General features: G+C 40.7%; 2 protein-coding genes across 7 annotated transcripts in view; both read left to right on the top strand.

Moving 5' to 3' along the window:
* TUBB1 (tubulin beta 1 class VI) overlaps window positions 1-25372 on the top strand; it is a 340778-nt gene that overhangs the window by 183719 nt on the left and 131687 nt on the right. The window lies entirely within an intron of this gene.
* PHACTR3 (phosphatase and actin regulator 3) overlaps window positions 1-25372 on the top strand; it is a 93637-nt gene that overhangs the window by 31611 nt on the left and 36654 nt on the right. For all 5 annotated transcript variants that reach the window (XM_071759461.1, XM_071759463.1, XM_071759462.1 and 2 more), the window contains exons 2-5: window positions 15222-15383; window positions 16272-16349; window positions 20464-20646; window positions 24994-25197. In XM_071759461.1, the coding sequence (XP_071615562.1) occupies window positions 15222-15383; window positions 16272-16349; window positions 20464-20646; window positions 24994-25197 (627 nt within the window). The remainder of the gene's footprint in view (window positions 1-15221; window positions 15384-16271; window positions 16350-20463; window positions 20647-24993; window positions 25198-25372) is intronic.

Below are 25372 nucleotides of genomic sequence, written 5' to 3'. Positions count from 1 at the left end.
TCATTCTTATAACAATTTATGCCAAAAGACACACTATATTATTTTATTCCAAGCATAAAATAGCATGGCAGCTATCCAAATGTCCTCCTGGGAACCAGTTACTGTTATTTCCACATGTATCAAGATGCAAACATATATCTGTCATCCCATAACTACTAAAACACAGTTTGATGCTCTTCCCACTGGACTTTTTTTTTTTTAGTTCATTTTTCAGTATTCAGAATTCGTCATAAAAGACAACACATGCCTGGATAAAGTTTATTTTAGGGACTATCCACAAATGAGGGGCAAACATATGAATTAGTCCCATTGCAGTTGTATTCTGGTCTACGTAGCTCTTGCTTAGTTCTCACTTGGGAATAGAGCTGGATTTATTAGCAAATCAAGAAACAACCCTTTCTCCTGCCCAGAAAGACAGAGAAAATCCCAGGAAATTTGCATTGCTTCTCAGTGCACAAATGAACATTGCTGAAGCTTCAAAATAGCATTTTTAAGATGCTTGTGAAATTCTCTAAATGAAATATTGAACAGGGGTCTAAAACTGAACTCTGGTTACTCAAAAAAAATGGTGTAGAAAGAACATCAGTATTATTGTAGAAGAGAAAAGAACTGTTTACTTATGTTTGTCCTCATTAAAGGTGTGATTAAATTGAAGAAGGCAAGATAAGATAGATCCCATGTCATTTAATTCTAATGTAGACAGCCAGACAGCATCATATTTGACTACCAAATACATTCCCCTGTAGCTGTGCATCGTAGTAGGGCTTGATTTTATTAAATGTCACACTAGAAACTATTGCATTGCTGTATACGTATGAAGTAGCTACTGGTGCTATCCCATCTGTGCCTCAACCCTCATTAGCCTCTGCTCTCATTTCCTACCAAGATTAATCTATTTTGAGAAAAATCATGGCAAGAAATTATGCTTGCATAGCAAGGTCTCATTCTGCAAATTATGAGAACTGTGAAGTTGTCCTTCTGTTTGCACTGAATGTAAAGCCACAATGTTAAAGAGAGAGGATTAAATGAATCTGCAAAAAGGCATTAGATTGCCAATCCTTGGTTTTCCTTGTGTCACTCAGTGGTTACACGTACACAGTCAGAACTGCCTGAGAACACAGCCATTATATGATTCATACATACAGCTGAGGCAACTATATATCCAATTAGGTCTAAATATGCACATATTTCATGCACAGCTGCATGCTACAATCATCGAAAAAAATATTTTCCTGTGACTGTCAGTGCAGTCATCCTACACACCATTCAGATCTGTTGATAAAACACAGCTACATTACCCATTTCTGGCCCTTCAGCTTGCACTCACTCCACTTAGTACTGACCTCAAAGCTTCTTAATTCTATCACATTCATAGCAAGGTAAGATAGATCATGGCACTGGGCAACTCTGTGGAACTTCCCTGCCCTGTCACTGCAGTCACTCTGTTGGCTTGCAAGATTTATCTAAAGAAGCTACAAGACAGAGTGCTGGACCTGTATTCAGAGATGAATGTTATCTTTCCAACACTGGTTCAGCCTGAGAGGTCACACTACACACTGGCTTTTAGCATTCCTCCTTTGTAAAGCACTTGGGTACTGTATATGTGCAAAAAAAGAATCATGCAAGACGCAGCTGTTATACTACTGTAGCAAATGGAAAACATTATACTGATACATATTTCATTATTTCAGGTTGTATTTTGACAATTTTTAATGATCATAGAGTATCCAGGTAAAACTGAGCAGTTTGTATGCCTCAAAGTGGATTTATAGTTGCCATGGCAAAATATATTTGCTGATTATCAAAATGCATTGTGGAAGAAGAGTTGTTTTCCTTCTTAATGATCAAAATATAAGTTTTCAACAAATGAGAAAAGTTAGGAATCTGAAACAGGAACATTTGTGGGTTTTTTGTTTTATTTTCATCTGGCTTTGCCAGTTTTAGCTTGGGAGGTTCTTCTCTGCCAAAGCTACTCACTTTTAATGTTAACTAAATACGAAGTATTCTGTATTCTCCTTGCTGTTGATGTAACATGTAAGCTGCTGTGGAAAGTTGAAGTCACTGATCAGAAGTGATCTATACAGAGGCCAGAGCCACCATGTGGTGTCTCATTTTGCTTCTTGCCACCCAGACCTCTGTGCTGGGCTAGCAGGCAGAGACATTCCACGAGTGTCACATCACCTTCTGGCACCAACACTCTCTGCCATCATTTCAGTGTCTGATGTTAACACCAGATCTGTGCACGATTGTTTTTAACAGCAGTACAGGTTTCATCCAGATCAGACATGGGCAAATGATCATATTTCTGTCAAATCAGCCAGAGCTGTGATATGGCATTTATGCCAGCTCTGTGCTTTTATGCCAGATTGATGCCAACTGTGGGAAGACAGACAATGCTTGATGTGGCATAAAGTGCAAGCAGCGTAGACAAACGATACCGATCCAGCAAAAAACGTGCAGGAATAAAGTGACTGATAACATTTTTTGAATGCATTTGAGAGGGCAGGTTGAATCTCTACTGGATCTGCACTTTGTTTCATAGGGACCATGCTAGTTTTGATCCCATACCCAATTCCCTAAAACTAGATTTCTTGGTTACCAGCCCAAGACTTTGTAAAGCAAGGCTTACTTGTTCATGTCTGTATCTTGTAAGGGTTTATCCACTGTGTGGAAGAGAAGCTGTGTTAGGGAATCTGAGCTGTTGTATCTAATTCAATGGACTGCCTAGATCATGGAAATAGAGAAGTTGTGTATCACATGTTTTGAGTAACATAGCCAAGTATTTTAGCAAATATGATCTTCAAGTGATCCCACCAGGAAGACACAAGCCACAGAACTCTCGTAACTCCAGAGTAAATTGCTAGAACAGTGCCTGGGCTGTGTGGGCAGCATATGAACAGAATCATCAAGTGCCAGGACATGTGAAAGAAGTAAAGCCTAATGGATCAGGTGCATGGAGCAGGATATGAGCTGTTCAGTATAAAATGTCCTCTTTAAAAGCCTGGGGAGGTATTCTGTTTGCTGATTTATTGTGACAGGAATTCTTAGTCCTGTGCCCACACAAAATGTCATCCCAGCAAGTATCAATTTCATACCTCTCCAGGAGGATCACAGGGTCAGACAAACACCTGCTCTGCTAACCAGGGGCCAGTTAGGTCAGGGTCAGGCTCTGCTGATCAGCAGCATGGGGAAGTCAGGCTGCTTCCTTAGCTTTGCCTATTTCTGGGTATGAAGCAAAATCTGTGTTTCTCAATGCTGTAAATCCATTGTCTGCAAATTTGCTTCCTTCAGCACTAAGGAACAATCTGGTTGGGCTTCTAGCATATCTGCAGCTAGTGTAAGAAGAAAGCATGTCTGCCTTGTCTATCATCCTGCCTTATTTCCACAGAAATGTATTTATTTTAGAGTCACTATCTGAACTCATTATCCAAAGACTACACTGATAGCTATATGCTGGATTCAGAATTTTTGTCCTTTCAAGCTTTTTGCCAGTAGCTTTAAATAGAAGAATGAATTTTCCACAGAGAAGGAATCTTCTATTAATAGCATTAGATCATTTCAGCACTTGAAAGGAAGAAATTAGTTGAGTTTTTAATGTTGAGTTTTGGTTTTTTGGTTTCTTTTAATAGTTTAAAAAGTATTTTAACTTCTTTTATTGTGCAGACAAGAATGTCTGCCTTCAGAGTTTTAATTACTGGAGAAAAAAAAATTCTGAGTTTAAAAAAATGAAAATAGTGAATGAGACTATGTGAAATGGCTTAAAATAAATATGTTCAAACAATGTGATTTTATGTGTGAGTTTCTTCTCATGCTTGGATAATCTTGTATCAGTTGTTGAAAGTGTTACACAGATTGGATGGGAGGCTTGAAGATGATTGAAAGGTCTTCTGCTTATCCAGTGAAGTAAACTCTCAATAAGAGGTCATGTTCTGAAGGGAAGTCTCAACAAATTTCCTTATTATATTTTCTCAGAAAAAAAAATTGCTGGAGAGAATTTGGCCAATTCCATGATCTTACATTCCAACATCTTTCTCCACATTCATTTAGGAAAATGAGAGCAGAACAAGCTGTATGCTTCTCTGCATTTCCCACATAAACTTTTGTTTCCTCTTGTGTGAAACACTAAGAGTATATTCCAAGTGGCAAAGAGCTCTATAGACAGCTTCACTTAAAAGCAAAATCATAAAACATGTTTTGTTCTGCAGTCACAGAAATTTCAGTCATTTATTGTAATGAATGGGCAATGTCAAAAGAACATATGGTATTTTTAGCTCTGCTTCATTACCCAATGTGGTAAACAAATTCAGAATACTTGTAATGTCTGAAAGCTTTTTCTGAGAAGAAAGGTTTTTCCTGCATAGTCTTGATTAAAGTCAGGCTCATAATGTCCAGTGGATCAGTAAACTAGACTGAGGAGGAAGAGAAGGCTGCCTGCAGGACAAGTAGTCAGGTCTGTAAAAATAGGGAAATGATAGCAAAAAAGCAGGGTTAGGATAAAACCAGAAAATGTATGGAGAAGAGAAAGGGTAGCCCAGTGAGAAAGGGAATACACCCTGATACTAGGGAAATGGAATTTCAGTGGGACAACCTCTTTCTCTGACTTTCTGTTTAGGAGTTTAGGACTGAAGCTCCAGCTAACATGACTGAAACAGGGCAGTATAAGGCAAAACAAGACATGTCTCTACATACATTTTAATATATTTCACAACATTTTCTTGCTATTTTATTTGCTGTAAGAATCCATTTGACCTGCTTCTACTTGAGGAAGTTGACCTTCTTTTTCTTCTCTTATTCCACAATATCTTTGACCTGGTTTGAAAGGCTCTGCTCAGTCTAGGCATGAGCCATATTATGAGGGATCTGGCTTTTTCTAAACAAAGTTACAGGATTTCAGAATGAAGATTGGTTTTCTGCCATGAGCTTCCCTTGCTGGTGCTAAATATAATATTGAAGGTAGCTTCAAACAGAGATTTACTTTGGATTTACCTTACACTGTATGGGAAGGAACAGGCAGTGTTGAACACTATAGCTTGGGATCACAGGGATCAGCCTGGCAAGTATTGAACACCCTTCCAGTTTTCATAAAAGCCTGTAGATTTTAGGGTTTCTTGGAACACCACAAGATCAAATCTAAATTATGCTTAGACCATGAAATTCAATACCATAATTACATAAAAAAATCCACAATGTCAACAGCAGTCTGAAACCTCTGCAAATACCAAAGAAAAATGGCATAAATTCCAAGCCAGAGTGATATGGAAATCTTTAAATATCTTAGTTTTAGTTACATTCAAAAGCAATTGGTTTTTGCACCTAAGATTTTGTCACTTCCTCCATGTGCCCATGTGGGTTTCAGGCACAAAGAAACCTTCAGGAGATTTCAGTGGCTTTTTAGTGGTACACCCCCAAAAACACACACAAGGTTCCTCTTGAGGAAGTGGTTATTATAACATTGGAGGGGTCTTGTTTCCAGCTCTCCATGACTCACGCAAGCAGCTGACAACACAGTTAAAATATGAAAGCCAAAAAAAAGAAACTGAGAAGAGGGAGTAGTTATACCACTTCTCTTTCACTTGGAAGAACTAAAAACCACATAAATTTAGGTCAGACAGGGTAAAAATATTCCATGCTGGTTTTCCTTCCATGCTTTGTGAGACCTAGAATATGGCTGCAATGAACAAGACTGTTTACTAGTTTAATGAAAACTCATGCACTGCAATGGAAATTCAGTTCATATTGTATGGTGGTTTTGAAATGAAATTTTTTAACAGATTTGGTTTTGCATAAAAAAATAATAAAAAGGAAAAAAAACCCCAAACTAAACCAAAACAAGAGAAGAAAACAAGAAGAAAAATTCCAAGTAGTCTTGTCAATGAAAGGACAATGTTAGAAAAAAAAAATCATTAGATGATTCCTTCTCCAAAACAGGACCCAAAATGAGAATAAACAGCTGGAGACCAAAGGACTACCTGGGACTGTGGGATTGTTAGTCTTAAAAATATGTGTGAATTCAAAACCTGATGTCAGTAAAATTAACAAAACTGTACAAAGACTGAGCCTTTAGTTATTTTTTGTTCTTTTGCATAAGAACTGAGCTGCAGGACAGAAGTGTAATCACATCCTCCCTAAACCTGGAATGGATGCATTGCAATAGCTGCAGAGGAGACAACTGTCTATATCTTGAATCTTTCCCATGTTCATCCCTTGCCCTGAAGATCCTGCCATTCCCGTTAGGATCAGCTTGTGGTCGTCTTTCAGGCAAACTGAAAATCACTGTAGTAAAATTGATATGCAATTATTTCTCTTGGCCCACAATCAGAGAAGAATTTGTCACTGTAGAAGGCATCGTGCTCTATTAGCACTTTAAAGATTGTTAACCAGGGCCCATCAATTTGGAAGCAGAATCTCAGTTTGTAGAGTATGGACCTCACAGGGACTCATTTGTTTTTGAAGATACTCAGATCTCTACAGTTCCATCTGTTGCAGTTTTGATAAATCAGTGCTTTAAAGCCCTTGCCTGAGTCTCCTGACTGTGCCACGGTGAGGAGCAGGTAACAAAAACTTTAACACAAGGTCTCACAGGTGAGAGGTGCCATTGCCCAGGGGGACTTCACACTGCCCAACTCTCTGCTCTGTGGGCCTGCACATCTGTGTCTGTCTTTTCAAGGATGCTGAGGACAACAGAGGGTTTGTGGTACCTTTCTTTTCAAGACTGAAGAGTATTTAGTATAATTGCCTCTTTGGAAGATAGAAGTAGACAGGGGGATAAGTGGATCTTGCATCTTTAAAACCAATGTTTCCCTCTGAGTTCCCTACATGCATCTAATATTTACAGCTTGCAGTGGACCAAGCCATTTCTAGAAAGTATTTAACAACTCATTCAAGTGATATGACCTCTTAGGAAGGATCTAATCCTAATTTTCATACCAATAAAATGAAAAAATCACTGGCAGTTCTATAATAGTTTACAGGGAGCCAAATTGGATGCATAGCCTTTTAGACAAAAGTTGAGTTTAGTCACAGTGCCTGTTTTCTATCTACCTTTCCCTCTAAGTGTTCTGGTTTTTGTTGTCCAAGTGTATCTTCTTCCAAATCTCTGTACTACTCTGTATAGCAGGCCTGGAGTATGCACCAGAGACTGTTGACTAATGTGCATTTTTTGCCAATGGCTGTAAGGAAAGTGAAAGTGCAAAGCAGCAGGACTGATAAAAAGGAAAAGAAAGGCAGATGCTTTTGCATTTCACCAAGCAGAAGGAATGTTTTGTATCTGCAGCAGAAGCATTGAACAGTGACAGAGAGCTGTGGCACATTTGAGGGAAGAAGGAAATTATGCATTAAATTACAAGGGCATTAGAGTGCACAGGACATGAGGATTTGATTATTTCTCCAATATAAAAGTTTGGAATGGATATAAAGTGAGAGTTGATTGTATGTCTGGTAGACATATAATACCATAAACAGGAGAAACTGAAGAGTTTAATTCCGGTACATGAATCCCAGAAAAAAACAATGCTGGCAAGCACGGTGCTATTACACCAGTGACTTCCCTAGGTGTGACATGTCCCTCTAAATGTTAACTCTTACCAGGGATAAGCTGCAGTGAAATGGATTTGAAGGTGCCTCTTGGATACAGCACAGGGTGTGTTTCACTCTGCAGACTCCCTGAGGAAGCTATAAAAAACATCTTTTCAACAGGTTTGCAGTAAGGCTACAGCTAATTAAACAACTGCAGATGAAACATTGGTCCTGCAGTGCAGACAACAGCTTCACTACTACAAGTGCATAGAAAGCCTAATCCAAACCATTCCTGTACTTCTGGGCTTGGCCTCACTGTGTCCTGTGGAACAGCATCTCTCCTTGGGGCTTGGGGAAACTGCCCTGTTCTGGGTTTTTACCTTACACAGTACAAACTCCCTCTGCATATGCAGGGTGGACAAGGCTTGATGCACTGACTGGCTCTTGGCCCTCTACAGAACTGGTGCTCATTTGACTGTCTTTGAACAGAGTTTTTATCAATCTCAGGGAGGTGCTGCTCTCTCTGCTGCCTGAGCAAGCTCTCACTGGGTGAGGTGCATGCAAATGTCAGATTTCCCCTCTCAAAAGATCATGTACAGGCTCAGATAACTGAATTAACTGTGATTATACTGCAATTCTTCATTAGTCTCATTTTCTTACTGCAATTTAGTTCTTCCTTGCCCAGGGAAAGCACATTGTGTGTTCCTTTACGCAAACACTGAAAAACTTCTTTTGTTAATGGATTGCTAATGTCACACTGTGCACTGTAAATCACAGGAAGTGCTATTAGGACTTGACACAATGATCCAAAAGCATGAAAAGTTCCTGATTAATTTATTTGCACCTTGGCTCAAATGGTGGTAATGCTGTTAGGTGGTATGTCAGCTTCCCGGAGAAACATTTTCTGGAAGAAATTACAAATCTCAGGCATATAAAGTGTTTTTTTGTCTAAAAGATTTAGCCGGAGTTGCCACTTCTCTGGTCTCTTTTCTTTGATAATATGTTTACCCCTTCATTTCAGCTAAAGCTGGTCTTAAAATCCAAATACTTTGAAGGGAGGCTCAGCACGACAGAGTAGAAATAAACTTCCCTGGCAAGCTCAGCCCCCTCCGACCACCCACAAATTAAGTTTTGGGCTTTTATTTTTTTTCCTCCTTCAATTAAAGAAAAACATTAAATCATAGCTTGACTTTCTAAAAAGCATTGGAAATTATAACAAGGACACATGGCAAATGCTGGAGTATGAAGTGAAAATGAAAGCTCAGGCTGGAGACCATGTGAAAGGTAGGAAGGAAAGCACAGTTACTTACACTTTCATGCAGGGAAGTATAAAAACCTAATCAGGATTTATACCACCTAACTAAAATGTTATGCAGCCTAAGAACAGCCTGTACTCAGTAGAAGCAGAACCCAGAGGTGGTTTGGGTACAGGGCTAATAAAGGACTCTACTCCCCTTTGTCATTCTGCCATTTATCTTAGTATTTTCACCCTGCCTTCATGTATCTCCATGAACCTGAAGTCTGCACAAATTTACTGTGCCAGACTCCCCCCACCCCAAGGTAACTTGATGAATGATGTAGTTACCACATCAATGAATCTGGCCAACTATCCATCCATTTTCTTATGAGATTAAACTGCTGGATGAGGTGAAATCCAAGGTGGGAAAGCATGAAGATAAAGGATTACAATTTTGAGAACAGAGAGATAATAGTCCAAGCCATTTTCACCTACACTGTTGACCTAAAAATTTGGATAGGTAAATGCCTGAATTTGTACCTTGATGCTGTAATTTTCTCTACGTGGTTTCAGTATTTTTTCTCATGTAACAAATATAATTTGTCAGAGCAATAATTTATGTCATGTCAGGAGTTGTGCATCCAAAATTAGCTTATGATTGCATTCAATAATGCACCACAGGTACCTTGCCTTTTCTAGGTAACTGAACTGTTAGGAACTAGGTTTTCTGCTTTGCAAAGGATTCTGTGTGAATTTCTCCAAATCAGTCTTAAACAGCACTGAAATATTCACATCTTCAGATATACAGTCCTTCAAAACTAAATAAATTTCAGGTTCATCAAAAGCTTTTTTCTCATTTCTAATTTTAATTTCTAATTTCTATCAGTCATTCAAAATTGGAAAAATCAAAATACTGTATGTTCAGAAAACTGAAATGGAACTTCAAACTTGAACATTCCACTGCAGTTTTCTTTCAAAAAGAGTTGAGAAAGAGAGCATGTCTGCAGAAATGCAGGTGACAGAAAACATTTTTAGAACAAGGAAGAGCTCCATCACAGGAAACATTTAACTAGTGCAGCATAAAAGTTCTTCAGTATGAATTCTGCTTCTCTGGAGAATGACTGACATGTTCAAAGGCTTCTAGACACAAACAATTTACTTCTATCCTGTAGATTCAATAATTGTGATCAGTCTGTCCTCCTTAAGGATGCTGAAGTAAGGAAAAAGGGCTTCGTTCCTGCCGCTAATTCTCCTTCCCAAAGCTCAGGATAGTCCTTACCCTAAAACCATTACAGCCTTTCTGCCTTTTTTGCCCCACTGGTTTCTCTCACTAGATAAAAAGTGCCCTCTGAATAGAACACCTCTTGTAGAGAAGTGCTGTGTCTTTAATAACCTCACAAACATCTGGTTTTAGGCATTATTAGGGACAGACCAGCAGTAGACAGGAACCCTCTAGAAGCTCAGCTCTCCCTGTGACATCTTCCTTAACAGCCTTTTTAGAGGCAGACACTAATTCTAGGTATCACTGACAGCTAGCAGTGGTAAATACACCTATATCCCAAAAGCTGAAAAGGTCATTTTGATTCCACTCACTGTCTCCACCCTCTGGAATGGACGAAACTCCGTATCCCAGTTGCAAAGACAGATGCAATGACAATAAAGAGGAAAACATGCAGAGCTGCATTACAAACTGATTCATCAGGAAACAGAGCACGCCTGCCTTACAAATTTGCCTGCAGCTCCTGTCTGCTGTGTTATTTTTAAACTGCCTGCAGGTTGCAGATTTTTTAGTGGTCCTTCTCCTAGCAGTGTACACAGAGGATTTAGCAATGCACAACTTCCATTACCATGAATTTCAGTTACCAAAATTCCCATCGCATTAAAATTCAGCATCCTTCATCTTCCCATAAACTTCTTGCAGCAATTTGTGTATTCACAGGAGGGCATCCCATGTCTCTTACAGCCTCTCTCCATGGCAAGGTCACTCTAACTCTGCTCTGCATTCCTGATGTTCTCCACTCTCATGCAGCAGCCTGCAGTGTGCAGCCTGTGGGTGCTGTCATCAGCAACCCAGGCATCAAGCTACTGATTCTTTGGCTCATCATGAAAAAACCCAAAAAGGCCCAACCGACCAAACCCAAGGTTCAATTTCCTAACACTGTTATCACTCAGACACGATTGTGTCAGCACCAAAACCATTTGCTGTACAAATGAGGGCTGGATGTGTAGGCATAGGGCACTCTTCCACCACACATCCAGGACAAAAACTTCACAGTACTCCCAGCAAACCTGCCCCACTTCTGTGGGAAACTGAATGGGACAGAGTTAGGGCTTCCCATCTGTAAGTAGGAGAGCTTTTATATGAAGAAAAACTTCACAGTCCATGCAAAATTCCTATAGAGAAGGGACAAACACGATGAGTAGTCTATTTATGCCACTGCAATATTTCCAAGAAGAAAGGGATAGGGCATTTTTCAGGAACACTGATCACAACAACTGCTGCCCATGTAAACAGAAGCTGCAGGCACTCAGACTTTCTGAAGGGTCAGACCCTGCAGCCAAATTTAATGAATATTATGGTTGGGTTTTTTCCCTTCTCTGTTGCCTGGCTTTTTTTGCAGCATAGTGCAGTACCCATCAGGTCAGAACATCTCCCCTCATCTCATTTGGGATGTCTCAGACATCAAATCATTCACTCTCTGGACCACTTTTAGGAGCTCTAGAGATTCCCCAGCTAGGACTGTAAGAAGCACTTGTCCAGCAGCAGCAGCACAGCCACATTCACCTCCCCCCCTCTGACACACACAGAGCAGATGACAACTTCGTGATATATGAGGTATTTATTTTGGATGAGAAGCTCCAGCTCCGAAGCCTTTGCCTCTGTAGGGTACAGCAGGGACTTGAAAGTAATTTTGATTTAAACAGCCAACAAACTTCAGCCAGAGCAGAATCCTCTGGCCCCACAGGGCTGACAATTGTCTCCTTGTGGGAACAGTTTGGGACCAATTGTTCTCTCTCAGCAGTGATGGCCAGGCTGAGCCTGCTCTCCCTGTGTTGGGTAGGGTTAGACTGCTGAGCTGTGGGTTAAACTTGTGCTTGACCCTCTGTAACGCCTGTACCTCACCCTTCTACATCACACAGCTCGTTAAGGTGTTGCTCATTTCTCCCTGTTGATTTGGAGAGTCTTAATTTGGCTCTTAGCTGTTTATAACTTGCTATGTAATTGCATGGCCTGGCCCCAGGCTATCAGGCTCTGGGAGAAATAACCACATTATTCCACAGAATGGTTAAAATAATTAAAATATTGACTGCAGGTTAAAAAAATGTGCTGAATATTTCACAGAGTGGTTGGAGGGTTGGCAAGCCTTGGCAGCTTGTTGGCTGCAGGAACTGGCTGATATTTTGGCACTCCTTCTCCTTCAGTATTCATTGCTGTACGTGGGAACCTCTTTTTGTGCTGTCAACTTCTTATTTTCCAAGCAGCCAACCCACAACCAAGAAAAAATGAACTGACTGGAAATGAGGAGCTCCAAGGGCTTTCTTGTGATTCTTATTGCCAGCGAGACCATTTCCTTGTTATTTATGAATCCAGGACAGCTGTCTCACTGTGTTTCTATCTACTTCTATTTGTGTCCATCTCCAAATCCACAGTCTAGGAGATGCATATGGTGAGGATGTACCAGGTGATAAAACCATTTGCTTAACACCTGTCTGTACCAAATGAGAAGCATTATTAAAGTTTAAAAGCCCACAAAAACCTTCACTGGAACATTTGTTTTAGCTACTATACCTTCTTTGACATTTCATTTCTATCTGTATGTCATCCAAAGTCTAACCAAAGTCTAATGCATAAAATCCTTACATTTCCACAGCCTGGAGGTCAGAAGGTGATCTGACAGGGCTGAAGCACTGATCACTACAGGGCACTTAGATAATTCTTAGTGCCTTTGCAAAATATCCCCCTTCTTTTTCTTAGGGAAAAATCTGGAATAACAACCATTGCCAGAAACAGACAGGTTTGGGTTTGAATGACTTCCTGGTTCTGTCTACATACCTTGCTATCTGGCAAAAAAGCTAAAATGATCTCACACTACCAGTGTTAAGCAAAACATGTGGATGATGCCTAAACCACTTTGCAGACACCTAAATCCTGAATGAAATGCAGTAGGATCAGTAAACTTGCCAAGCTACTGCTTTAAATCAGCTTCTTGTTTCATCTTCACTTCCATGCTTGAGAAATTCCTGGAATGGTAGGAAGTGTCTGAGCAGCAGTGCATTCTCACAGCAATGAGCAGGGGGGGCTGAACTGAGGGTGTCCTATGCCACTGTAGCTTCAAGGGACAAGAGCCTGATTTACAGTCTGATCTACAGCTCTTCTGAGAGGAGCTAATTTTGTGAACATTTCCATTTGCACTTGAGAGATATCACAAGAAATGGCCACGTGCTATTTTCTGAGGCTTCTATTACAGCTTTAAAGTAATCATAATAGCAAATTAGTGGCAGATCTACTATGTCATTTTCCATTGTCACTGCCATGTCTGTAATGAAGAGTAGCTCTACTTCTTCAAAGCTGTGATACTTCTCATTTTTTAATACACAGCAGGGAAAGGAGCATGATATCTTGGCACTCCAGATGTGGTCTGTAGGCTACTGCCCTCCTCCTGTGCTAAGCTGCTTGCTACTTTGTGCTCTCAACAATACTGGCTCCCAAACTGCAAATGATAAATATCACCTTGAGCAGACACTATTCTTTCAAAGGCAAAAATGTAATTTTACATACATTTTAAATCTCTTCTAAATTAAAGCACAAGATAACTCTGTGGAATGAGTCAAAAGACACTCTAAATTTAGTACCGAGAGAAATTAACTGGGCACACACAATGGGGATGGTGGTGGGGGAATTGTTACAGCTTTTCTCTGCTCTGGTAGTTCATGTGGCCAAGTTTTTAGTCTGTCTCCACTGAGTGATTCATCTCTATTACCAGTATTTTCAAAATTAAATGGAAGAGGAGGGATGTGTTCATTCCCCTGCTGTGTTTAATAACCTTCCAAAAATTGTTTCCTGTTTACTCGGAAATCCCACCTCCATGCTGGGATTTAAGCATTTTCTCCCTGTTAACTTAAAAACAAAGCCTAGAAGATGCTCTATGGTTTTTATCTTGCAGTCATAAAGCAATTTATGATAAATGTTGTTGTTCCAGAGAGAAATTACTTTGAAATATACATATGTTCATAACTCCACCGTTGCTCATTTAAATCATAACCGATTGTTGAAAAAACACAAACTGTCATTCAGTTTTTATTTATGTATCATGTCTGATGACTGATGGCACCTTCTTTTTTAGCAATTGCTGTATTGGTGCTCAAATACAAATCTCAGTTAGGACATCAATAAACCCATTTATGGAACTGTGCTGCTTTCTTTCCTGGTACAGGCTAGCACCAGGCTGTGAATAGTCAGTATGTACTGTTCAATGCAAGACTCTTCTATAAGCAAAACTTGCATTGTATTTTCAAGACAAAATATTAAAACATCTAAATTGCTTTTCTAGCTGAAGCATTATCACTGAATTCCTGTGGCTTGGCTGGACAAAAGGGAAAGAATTTTCCCTTTAGCTTCTTCAATAAATTTGCACAATAGTTCTGAAATTTTACTCATGTAGCACTTACAAACACACTATTCTTGCATAAAAGATTTGCATTAGCTCACACCAGTCAGTGTGTTCTGTGTTAGCTTATGTGAAAAGAGTTCATTTAAAAGGCAGCAATATCCTGTGGCCTGAGAACAGAACTGGAAGCTGGGAATTCAGAAGGGGCCTGAGCCCCTCTCTCGCACTTCCTCTCAGCTTTCCATAAAGCTCTAAATTTTTTAAAATAAATGTTACATTTACGTGAATAACTGGAGGCCACATGGTCCTGATTTACGGGTGTGTTAAATCCCTACTACTCCTATTAAAGCTACTGGGAGCTTCCAGCTCTCCACATTTCAGAAGGCTCTAATGCAGTTACACACAGCCCTTGGGAGGGAGAGGAACACCATTACCTTGGTGAGTACCAGGCCCAGACAAAGGCAGGAAAGCAATGGTATAAATTGTAGGCTGTACAAATTTAGTTCATCTTCCTCTCTATGGGTGTTAGAGTCCTGATTAATCCAGAAGGGACAGTAGCAGTGGGGATACTGAAATATTTGGCATCCAGACAGGTACAGTGGAAGAGCAGAGTCAGGAGAGCAGGTGGTAGGAAGCACCAGGCTGGCACAGTGAGGATGAAAGCCTCTGGCTGGTATGCCTCAGCCTGGCTGCTGGCTCCAGCAATTAAGAGACTTTTAAGAGACTTTCTTCGAAGTCCTGTGCTGCTTATCTGAGTGGCTGGGTTGGCTGCTTGTTTGCCTTCACTTGCCTCCCAGTTTCAAGTCTGTGCTGAAGCACTTTGTCTAAAAGCTGGCTTTCCTATCCCTTTCCCCTTTCAGATGAGATGGAGCAGTCCCCTGCAATGCGTTCTGACTACTTGGTCTCAGGGATTCGAACTCCACCAGTGAGGAGGAACAGCAAACTGGCAACACTGGGCAGGATCTTCAAACCATGGAAGTGGCGGAAAAAGAAAAATGAGAAGCTAAAGCAGACATCTGCAGGTAGGATGAGAAGGAGAGAGTGATGCTACACAGAGCAAATCTTACCTTGGGCAAAATTTTCCAAATGAATATTTTCACAGTGACCTCGTGTAAACCTAACACAGAGATTTCAGCAAATTACAGATTAATGTGTAAGGCTAGAAAGACACCATAAAGGCTGATTCCCAATATAATACAGTAAATGTAAAAGATGAGGTCAAAATACGAGAGTGAAGCACAAGCCTCGACACAGAAAGCTTTTCATGGGCTGTCCCTTCTCCAAAATAGGCTCCATTTATGGCCCCAAGTATCATCACCCCTTTTATTTGGGGTGAAGATCATATAGGTCACAGTAACATTATGAAAAGTGACAGGAGGGAGCTACAGCATGTAAAATGCCTCCCTCAAGCAGCTGTCTCTGTGGTGAAGGAGCCCAGCACACAGCACTGCATGCTCTTGCCAGTCACCAGGGATGTCCCAGGAGATCAGTAAGGAGACAAACTCACTTCTCTCTTCCTAAGATAGGCTGGTGTAATTCCCCTCACTTGCCCCAACATCCTCTGGAGTGTCACTGTAAAGGACGGGAGCTTCCTCAGGCAGCTCCAATGTGCTGTATTAAACAGCAAGAATGCTCTCATGTCCCTGTTACTCTGCACTCAGTGTGATCTGAGCGTAGGTTAGATCATGAGTCTCTTCTCTACAAGTGGCAGATTTTACAGCTGTTCTGAAAAAGGAAAAGGCACAAACAGGCTTAACGGTCCATGCTCCCTAAAAAAACATAAATCCTTGCAATACCTTCCAAGCATGCAGAAGTTGATACTGGAGGGAATATCCAGGTTGCATCTTTCTTATTCCATTACATGAATACTGTGTTGTTAATGGGTGCTGTTTTGCTACTACTCTGTGCAGTGCTGGAGAAGAAGATGACAGCCCGACAAGGTCGGGATGAACTCATTAAGAAAGGCCTTCTGGAGATGATGGAACAAGGTAAATAAATAAGAAGTCTTTATTTTTTTTTTATCAGATTCTTTTTCAGGACACTAGGAAAGATATAATGGTGAAAGACAAAACCTAACAATCAAATTAATCAAAAAGAAAACTTTAAATCCAAGCAGAGAGGAAAACTCAGTATCTGAATTAAGCATGTCTGTCTCCAGATTTCTCCCTGCTGCAATCAATCCATGGAGTTTAATTTTTGATGTTTTACCATCCTGAATGCAACTCCATCTTCTCCTGATCTATAGATGGTGCAATACAGGCTGGTACATGTATTTTATGCAATTGCTCTAAACCTAGCTAAACCCTACTGCCAAGAAAATCAGCTAGAGCTGCTATAAATATAAACTTAAACATGCAGATGCATCCAGCCCACATGTACAACCCATGACTCCAAATCTCATAAAATGATACTAATCTGACGCCTCTCTGATCAACTAAGTTTGTGACAAAGCATATTACCATTCTGCCTGGTTTTCATACACAAGGAAAAGTGAAACATTTGGTGCTGTCATTCTGAAGCTTTCCTGAGTACAAACCAGGTTCAGCAGAAGTCATTGAATGAAAGATGATAAGTGTCAGAAACATACACAAAGGACTGTGGTTCTGGATATCCCTGCTGCTCCAAAGACTTGACAGATGTTCAAGGGAGACAGAGATCTAGTGCAAGATCAAGTGAGCTCCAGATATTATGGACAACATCCCATCCCAATTGCCATTTCCACCTTAACAGAGATTAAAAAAAATAAATCCGTCTTTGAAAACTCTATAGCAGAAAGAACTGTCATGAAGAAAGATTGGCCTTTTGAGTTTGACCAATCTGATAGATGGAAATTATGTTCTTTGAAACTAATAATTAAGTTTCTTTGTATAAAACAAATGCCATGCCTATAAATAGTCTGTGGGACAATACTCAGTGGGGCTATTCTGGAGTCTAACTGAGCAACTGAAGAGTCAGAAATTGAGCAATTTAAGTAGCTCTTTTTTTTTTTTTCCCCACTGCAGTAGAGCTATTTAATATTATTTTATTTGATATATTTTAGTACAAGTTTTATGTTAAAAAATAAATCTATCAAACCATCAGTGTATTAAAAACCCAAAGCTTTTAGAAAGCTAATTTTTAATTCTGCCCATCAAACTCTTTGTGTGTCTCAGTTATAGATAATTAGTTGCCCCATTAGCACTATGTGTTAAAAAAATTCACCTCACTTCTGCTAGCAGAATGGAAGTTCCCCCTTAGCCAAACCACAGCACAATAAAACTTCTTTAGAGCACATTAAAAGGTAATAATAATAATAATGAATCAATAAACCTCTCACATTCATAAAGAACTGTCTGGGAGGAAAACAGATGATGCTAAGTCACAAGACTATGTTAACAAAATTAAAATAGCTTGAAGAAATACATATAGTCCTGTGAGAAGCGATGACAGCTGTGCTTTCAAAAAGGCAGCTGCAGACAGACTGCTTACCTGTCTGCAATTAAGTTGCACAGAGCTCTGACAAACATACAAAAATCTTTCATTCCCACTGCTGCCCAGATAGGGAAGAATGGCTAACAGTCAGCTGAAGGACATTGCAGCTCCCTGTAAGTTACTTTTCTTTGCAGAGTGCTGTGAATCTCCAGGGTTATTTTATTATATTAGGAGAAGTAGCTTATTAACTGGAATAAAAAATTGACCCAAATAATTTTCAGTAAAAGATTAGTGCCCTACTTGGACTGAGCTGAAGTGGCAGCAGATTCAAGGCTAAGTCCTTGCTTATGCAGCTGGTTGCAACTGTTAAAGCAGCAATACTGTGCTAAAAGAGTACAGTCAATCCTAAAATCCCCCTATTTCATCAGGCTCTACTCCACTTCTAGAAACCTGATTCCTGCTCACTTTCATAAATAGCCCATACTGGAAGGAAGCTATAGTCTGAGAAATCTCCAGGTCTGCTCCATGCATTTACAATAGCTGTGTCATACTCCAGTTTCATAGCACAAGGTCTGGCAGCAGCATTTTGAACTCAGCTCCTTGGCTCAGAGGTAGCGCAGAATCTGCATCAATCTGTGAGCAGCCCCGGGTGGAACAGCACTGTCCTTGCTTTGCTGATGAGTCATCCGAACAGGTTATGTCACCCTTTCCCTTACACAACCCCAAAATCCAGTAGCCCAGACACACTGCCCAGAATTGCACAGTCTGGGCCCCTTCTGTCTTCCCATCTCCAGCTCTGCCCATGCAGGGCAAACACAGCTTCACTCCAGGGAAACAACTTGCACCCTGAAAGAGGTTACAGGGTGCAGTGTCTGGCATACAGTGGGATTCATTCCCAAGCAAATTACAGCTCTACTTCTCAGTACTTTGCAATACTGAAGAAGCCCTGCAGTTTTCCTGACTAGGGTATCTAAAATCCGTGCTTTCTCCTGTTCCTGGACTATCTCGAAAATTTGGCATTAGGACTCGCTGTCAATTGAAGCAGCACACCCAGTCTGATCTAAGCATGAGCTGATCATTTCTGCCCAGGAATACCACTGTTGTAAATCTCAGAAACACCTCAACAGAAATTCTTCACAGGTTTGGCTTCTTGTCATTACTTCACTTGTCATTACACTTCCCATCAGGTGGGATCTGAGGGAACTCACTCATGTCTCTGACTCCAGCTTCGTTGTGGCACAGCTGTCAGCAGCTTTCCTTTCCAAAGGATGTGAGAAGAGTTACCTTGAAAACCTTTAGGGAGCTTCCCTGAGCTTCCCCTGATATTTCTCCCCATTGTGAGCTCAAACCTGATCAGATTTAGCTGTACTTACAGGAGTGAGAGATAAGGGCTGTCTGTCAAACAGTGCAGGCAGCTGTTAATACACCAATGATTATGTAGAGGCTGCCTTCACAATGAGCTGAAATATAGGCAATGAACTTTTTCCCCCGCCCCTTCCCTGTATCATAGCAACTGTGCTACTGCAGGGGCTATTTTAAGAACAGTAACTTTTCACCAAACGTGATTATGAGACAGACTGAGTGAGCTCAGCGTACAAAAATACTGCATCCCTTCTGCAGCATCTCTGGGCCAATATCTGATACCCTTAATCAAAAGGACAATAAAATACTCTGCAGATTATCCAAGTAGTATTAAAAATAGTAGTAGCTGTGAATGCCAGCTAATTTAAATCAATGCTAAAGAAACTTGTCATGCTATCATTGCAAGAAAACATAGCTTCCAGAAAGGAGTGTCCAGGGTTGAAAAATACAACTTAGGAGGTCAGGGGTGGACAGCAAACATGTCCATCAGCATGGAGCCTGGCTAGAGAGGGAAAAAATTACTTAGGTTTGCAACAGTGATGTAGATCTGGTAAATTCTGTGAGTCATGAAGTAAAGGGATACTTTGTATTCTGAGGACTCCTGCCTGAATAGGAGAATACTAAAAAAGCTTCAGTCATCAAGACGCATGCAGCTGCAGGGATCACTGGCACAAAAATCTTTCAGAGTAAGCAATGGGAGCAGTTTCTAGGTCTGCATGAAGATGGATTTGAATTTCTGATCAGCTCAATCACAGAGGACACGCTTTTCAAAGCTGAGTAACTAAAACTATCCTCAAAACCTACAGCTTGGTAGGGAATATTAGCAGCCTTGTCTTCAGTAAGGTTGTGGCATTACTGCTGGGGCTGTTGGATGTCAGGATGTTCTCCATGGAACCTGACACAACTCAGAGGCATCAAACCAACCTGTGCACGTGCTGCACCAAGAGTTCTGCTCCTGTAAGGAATTGCCTTCTCCCAGAGACCTCTGCTTTCTCAAGCTTGTTCTCACCTCCCACATTGCAGGTGCTAACAGAGTACAGTGGCCTTCCCCTAGATGCTCACTGGCCATTTGTCCAGGTGGTTGGATGTCCACAGGAAAAGGTGGCCCAGTAAGAAAACTGGGTGTAAACCAGTATCCACCTGAGCGGGGCTCCACAAGTTCTGCATTACCGATGCTCAGCAGTGTTAGAAATCAGGTGCTGCTCTAAGACAAATCTCAGTGCCCTGAGCACTAGGAGCTTTGAGACTGACTGTTCCAAAGAGGATAGAGGGGAGTTTCAGCTTTCATTGCTCATGGTGTAGTTAAGATTAAATGATTTGCTGTTTCAGATACCGAAGGGAAAGCCTGCACTGGTGATGATGCCACAAGAGCAGCACAGAGTGACCCTCCAGCTCCTGTGTGCCAGGCACTTGCCTCAGAAGAGGTTCAGCAAGAGAGTGTCATAGCAGCCACAACAAATGTGACATCGCTTGGTGAGGAGCTGCATTTGGATGAGTTGAAAGAAGATGCAGGTATTGGGTACAATTTATTATTAAAAAACCTAAACTATAAAATGTTAAAAAAATTTTTCTGCTAAGCTGCTTTATGAGACAAATATGTCAGTGCACCTTGTTCATCTCAGCCCATATTTGGTTAGCAATCAGTACATTAAAACAGCGATTTTTGAGACTGCTACCAAGCTAAGGGACCACATAGTTTTGCATAATGGGATTAGTTGGATTACGAGATGACCCAGCCTTGGCATTGTGCCCTTTTGATATCAGCAGTGACTCCTGTGAAGCTGAAACAAGCTTCTCTTCAATAACTTCTTAAACTTCTGTGCCAAGCCTGAAATTGCTTGTCCTGGCTCAGGAGAACAATGTCATTAAAAAGACTACACTGTCCATATCATCACCCTGTCTACAAGATGCTGCAAATACAAGTGAAGTTCAATACCAGAAGCACAGATGAGAGAACCCCTGCTCCCTCCTTTCACACAATTCTGCTCCAGCACAGCTCATCCATGACAGCAGTTCCTTGGGACCAGGGCAGCCAGGTACAACCCAGCAGCTGAACTGTTTCCATTCACTTCCTGACAACCAAGAAATGCAAACCTACAGAGATAATGCTTTATCCTAGTTTGTGAGGAGCATCACATGGTGATTACAGATCTTCCTGCCCTCTGGTCCATCTTCTCACCTTTTCCATCTGTCCTGCTTGCCTTGTGTTCTTCACCTCACCCCCTCATGCCCTGCTTTCTCTGGGTTCACACTCAGGTGAGATCTACCAAGCCCACCCCAACCTGCTGCAGTTTGCTGAGCAATGCTGCCTGGTTATGCCCTCACCCTGCTTTAGCAGCTCAGGATGGAAAACAGTCTCTCAAGAATTGGAGTCTCTCTTCCATTGCTTTTCTTTATCATTTCCCACTTCCTTTTCATCCTGTCCTTTCCATCCACATGACTCAAGCAATTTTAAGCCCCTTTGGCTGTTTTACTTTTACTTAATATTGCTTTTCTGGCCCATTTCTATCTCCACTGTGCTTTTGATTGCTCTGACAACAGAAACTTCTGTCTCCCCAGAAGTATTTCATCACGTTTGCTCATCACAAGGATTTTTTTGTAAGCTTAGCAACAGCTTTCCATCACCACCTTAATTTCAGCCACATGAGTTTTTTCATCAAGAAATATCCCAAAGCACAATATGTGGACTTATAAAGATTTTTCCTATTTCTCTTTTTGTCTCTTAAAAGAGAGAAAAAACAGAGTTGGACACAGACAGCTCTTATTAATACATGTCCTTAATATTGTTTTCCTTTCTCCAAAATCTACCCTTTACAGCTGCGTTTGCTTTTGAATCATGCTAAAAGTTAATTGAGGCAAAACTCATTCATCTCCTCATTCATAGAACAACCAGATCAAGATCTTGACAAGAATCCTTCAGGCATTGCTGTTATTAGCAATACTCTTCTCTAAAGAGTTTCATTATGTATCACTAAGGAAATTTTCCTCTGAACTTCTAGTTCCTACTAGTGTGACAGGCTCTTCTGGATAAATGGCAACAGTAATGTATCATGTATTTAACCTTATGGCTCTGCAAAACCTAGTCAAATGATTTGAAGTTTACCTCACACTGCATTTGAAATTGGATATTGAGGCTTTCAAAGTCACCCCAACTTCTTCCGTCTCTTTCTCTAATCCTTTTATTGTCTTCCTGACAACCTTTTCTCTCTTCTGTATTTCATCTCCATTCTTTGAGGTGCTGTTTTTCCAAGTGCAAAAAAATAGCTGTGGGTTTACCCTCTCCTGTCTCCCTGGTCTGCAAGACTCCACTCCTACTCGTTGGAAATCTTCCTACCTCCTTCAGCAGTGGCCTCTAGTGTTTAAAGTAATCATTGTTGATCTAGGCTTCCAGTACAAATTTATCCCCATCTGTGCATGCCAGTGTTCCTGTCTCTAGTGACTCCAGCTTAAGGAATCCTTTGGGTAGGAAAACTCTTCAAAACTGTGCATTCCTAAGATTATTTTAATGGTGAATTTATCATAACAATGAGTTCTTGGGCCCAATCCAGGACCAGTACGGTAGGGATCTTTCCATAGGTTCATATGAATATTTGACTAGATAGAAACAAAAAGAATCTGTATGCTTTACAGCCAATATGTTGAAGTGCATCCAGAGGATGTGGAGTATAGGCCAGGAAATATTTTTAGACTTCATGTTTAGTTAATACACAGAAAAAGAACAGCCTAGGCAGAAAGAGGGCAGTTTTCCCCACCTAGCCTAGCCAGTGGGCTTGAGGGCAGTCCCAAGAGGAGGATTTCTACATAGCAGTGAGATGGCATTTTGACAAGTGGCTCTCCATGAATAATTAGCTACTCTGGCAGGGAGTCTGGTGCTGAGCACTTTGAGAATTTTCAGGAGGATAATATTCACTCTGCTGTATGAAATCTGTTAATATGTTTTGTACTCAAGACTCAGGTCTGCCTTCAAACCCAGTTGAACGTGCTCTGTTGAAACAGAAACAACCACTGAAAAAAAGTGTTCTTTGTAGGGGATGTAAAATGAACATTCTTTAGACAACAGTGCATTATGCCAGGTGACTTTTGCGATGTCACTCTCAGAACAGGATGGAGTTCAGAAACAAAAAGATCTGTTTGACTGAGGCCAAGTGTGTTTCAGATCTACCTTCTTGAAAGGAAAGGTCCCACTATGGCTGCTCCTCTGCATCCATACCAAACCAGCACTTCATGTCACAGGAAACTCTACCAATTCCACTGAAGTTACTGCCAGAAGAAAGTATCACTCTACTCAGGGGAATGCATTAAAATCTGACTAATTTTCCTATCAAGCTACTAACATCTACTAGAGCTCTTGATCTTCCTGTACTGTAACCCATCAGTGACATTTTCTCTTCCTCTATTTCACATTTTGCCTTCTATGCAGTAGGCCCCGAAATGCAAAGTGATGTCAGCCTGAAACAAAGCATTTCCCTAGAAGTATATTTAAAGGAAAATTAATTCCTTCTATAATTCAGGCAACTATCACATCCAGCAGCTTTCCTATCAAGACAAATTTCACAATAATTTCTGTTAACAATGGATATTTATTCTACTTTCCTGTCTTTTTTTGCATGATAAACACTCATTCCTCCTCTTCTAGCCATACTCATTAATCTGTTTGTCAACAAATAAAATGCTATTATCTTGCCAATGTTATTGTTTCCAACTGCCTAAGTGCTCTGCTGCCTCCCCATGCACTCTGAATGAGGATGCTGAATGTTCATTAATACAGGGAGTTTGTATTCCAAACAAGAGACAAAACTGAGCCAATAAAAACTTGTGATGTGGGAGCTGTAGATACCCACTGCTCTGAGTTTTTAGGAGATGCTCTAGAATGGTTTGGAGGGAAAGGTACTTTGGACAGTCCAGAACACCAAAAGGAGTGAGATTTGCACTGGGTGAGTTTAAGCACTGCCATGGGCAGCCAATACCTAAGCAGGATTCCAGGATGTTAGTTTTGGACTTCTGAAATTCCTTCTGTGTCCTGCCTCAGCTTCTTGCCTTTCTGGATCTCTTCCCATGCCCTCATCCCAGCCAGGTCCATATGAACTGCTCAGTGATTCAGCCTGCACTAACTTTAAGAGCCAAGTGCTTTTGCCATCTTTCAGGAGATAATCCTGAAACGATCACTGCTTCATCATCTCAAATCAAGGCTTTGGTGACAGAAGTTTTCTAAAGCACTTCAGCTCTTCTCAGTTCCACAAGAACTGCTGAGATCCACTGGCAAATAATGTTTTCTGGCAGGCTTTTCTTTAACCTCAAGAAAGACTCAACAGTTCTGGAGTCAGCTGCAGTAAGAGAAGGGTTAGGATGCAAGTTGATATAATGTATAAGTAAGATAAAAATTAAATTGTGAAAATATATGTTTACAACAAACAATTGGAAAGTCAGCTTCCATGTAATATTGCTGCTGGTTTGATGCTCTTTCACTTTGGCTCTGTGTTCCTAGCACAGACAAGTACTTGCTAACACTGCAACTGTGTATTGTAAGAACATTCACTGCAGTTCTCAAAAGTCACTTTGCTTTGCTGTAGTCTTTAATAAAAAAAATAATTTCAAAATAAGGGCTCTAGGGATGTAACAGAATCTCAGCAGTTTTCTCAGGATTGTTAAAATTAACTTTTCTTTAATATTCTCATAGATTTTTTTTCTTTACCTGCCTTGGCTGGCTGGCTATATCACACAATAATTATTTTTGCTATGGAAAAGAAATGCTAACTGTGTGCCATGTGTTCTGTTTTTCTGAATGTTCCTGGCACTGTCCCCTTGCCTATCATTATTATTAACTGCATGTTCCATTAATTTTGCTCATCTTCCTACTAGCCAAGAAACCTTCAGCACTCACAGAAGAATCAGAAGATGCCAGCCTGCCAGCATCTGAAGACAGTCCACAAGCCTTATTTGTATCTGAATCCACAGATTCCCCCCAGAAAATGACAGAAAGAAACCCAGCACAGCTTCCCAGCCCTCCACTGCTCCCAGCTCCACCACCTAAGGCAATCTCCAAAATCCCAAAAAGTGTAACAGGTCAGTCATTACTGGTCAGTAAGAACCTTCCTATCCCTTATGTGTTGTTGACCTACACAGCACAGTATGTAATATTTCCTTCCTTCCTTTCTTTTCCCTCTTTTTTCCACCCTTTTTAAAGCCTATTGTCACCAGCTGCTGTCAATCAGGCTAGTTCTTCTGGCTGAGCAGAATG

This window comes from Heliangelus exortis, chromosome 16, assembly GCF_036169615.1.
Source record: "Heliangelus exortis chromosome 16, bHelExo1.hap1, whole genome shotgun sequence".
Taxonomy (NCBI): domain Eukaryota; kingdom Metazoa; phylum Chordata; class Aves; order Apodiformes; family Trochilidae; genus Heliangelus; species Heliangelus exortis.
This window is presented reverse-complemented; position numbering and strand designations above follow the sequence as displayed.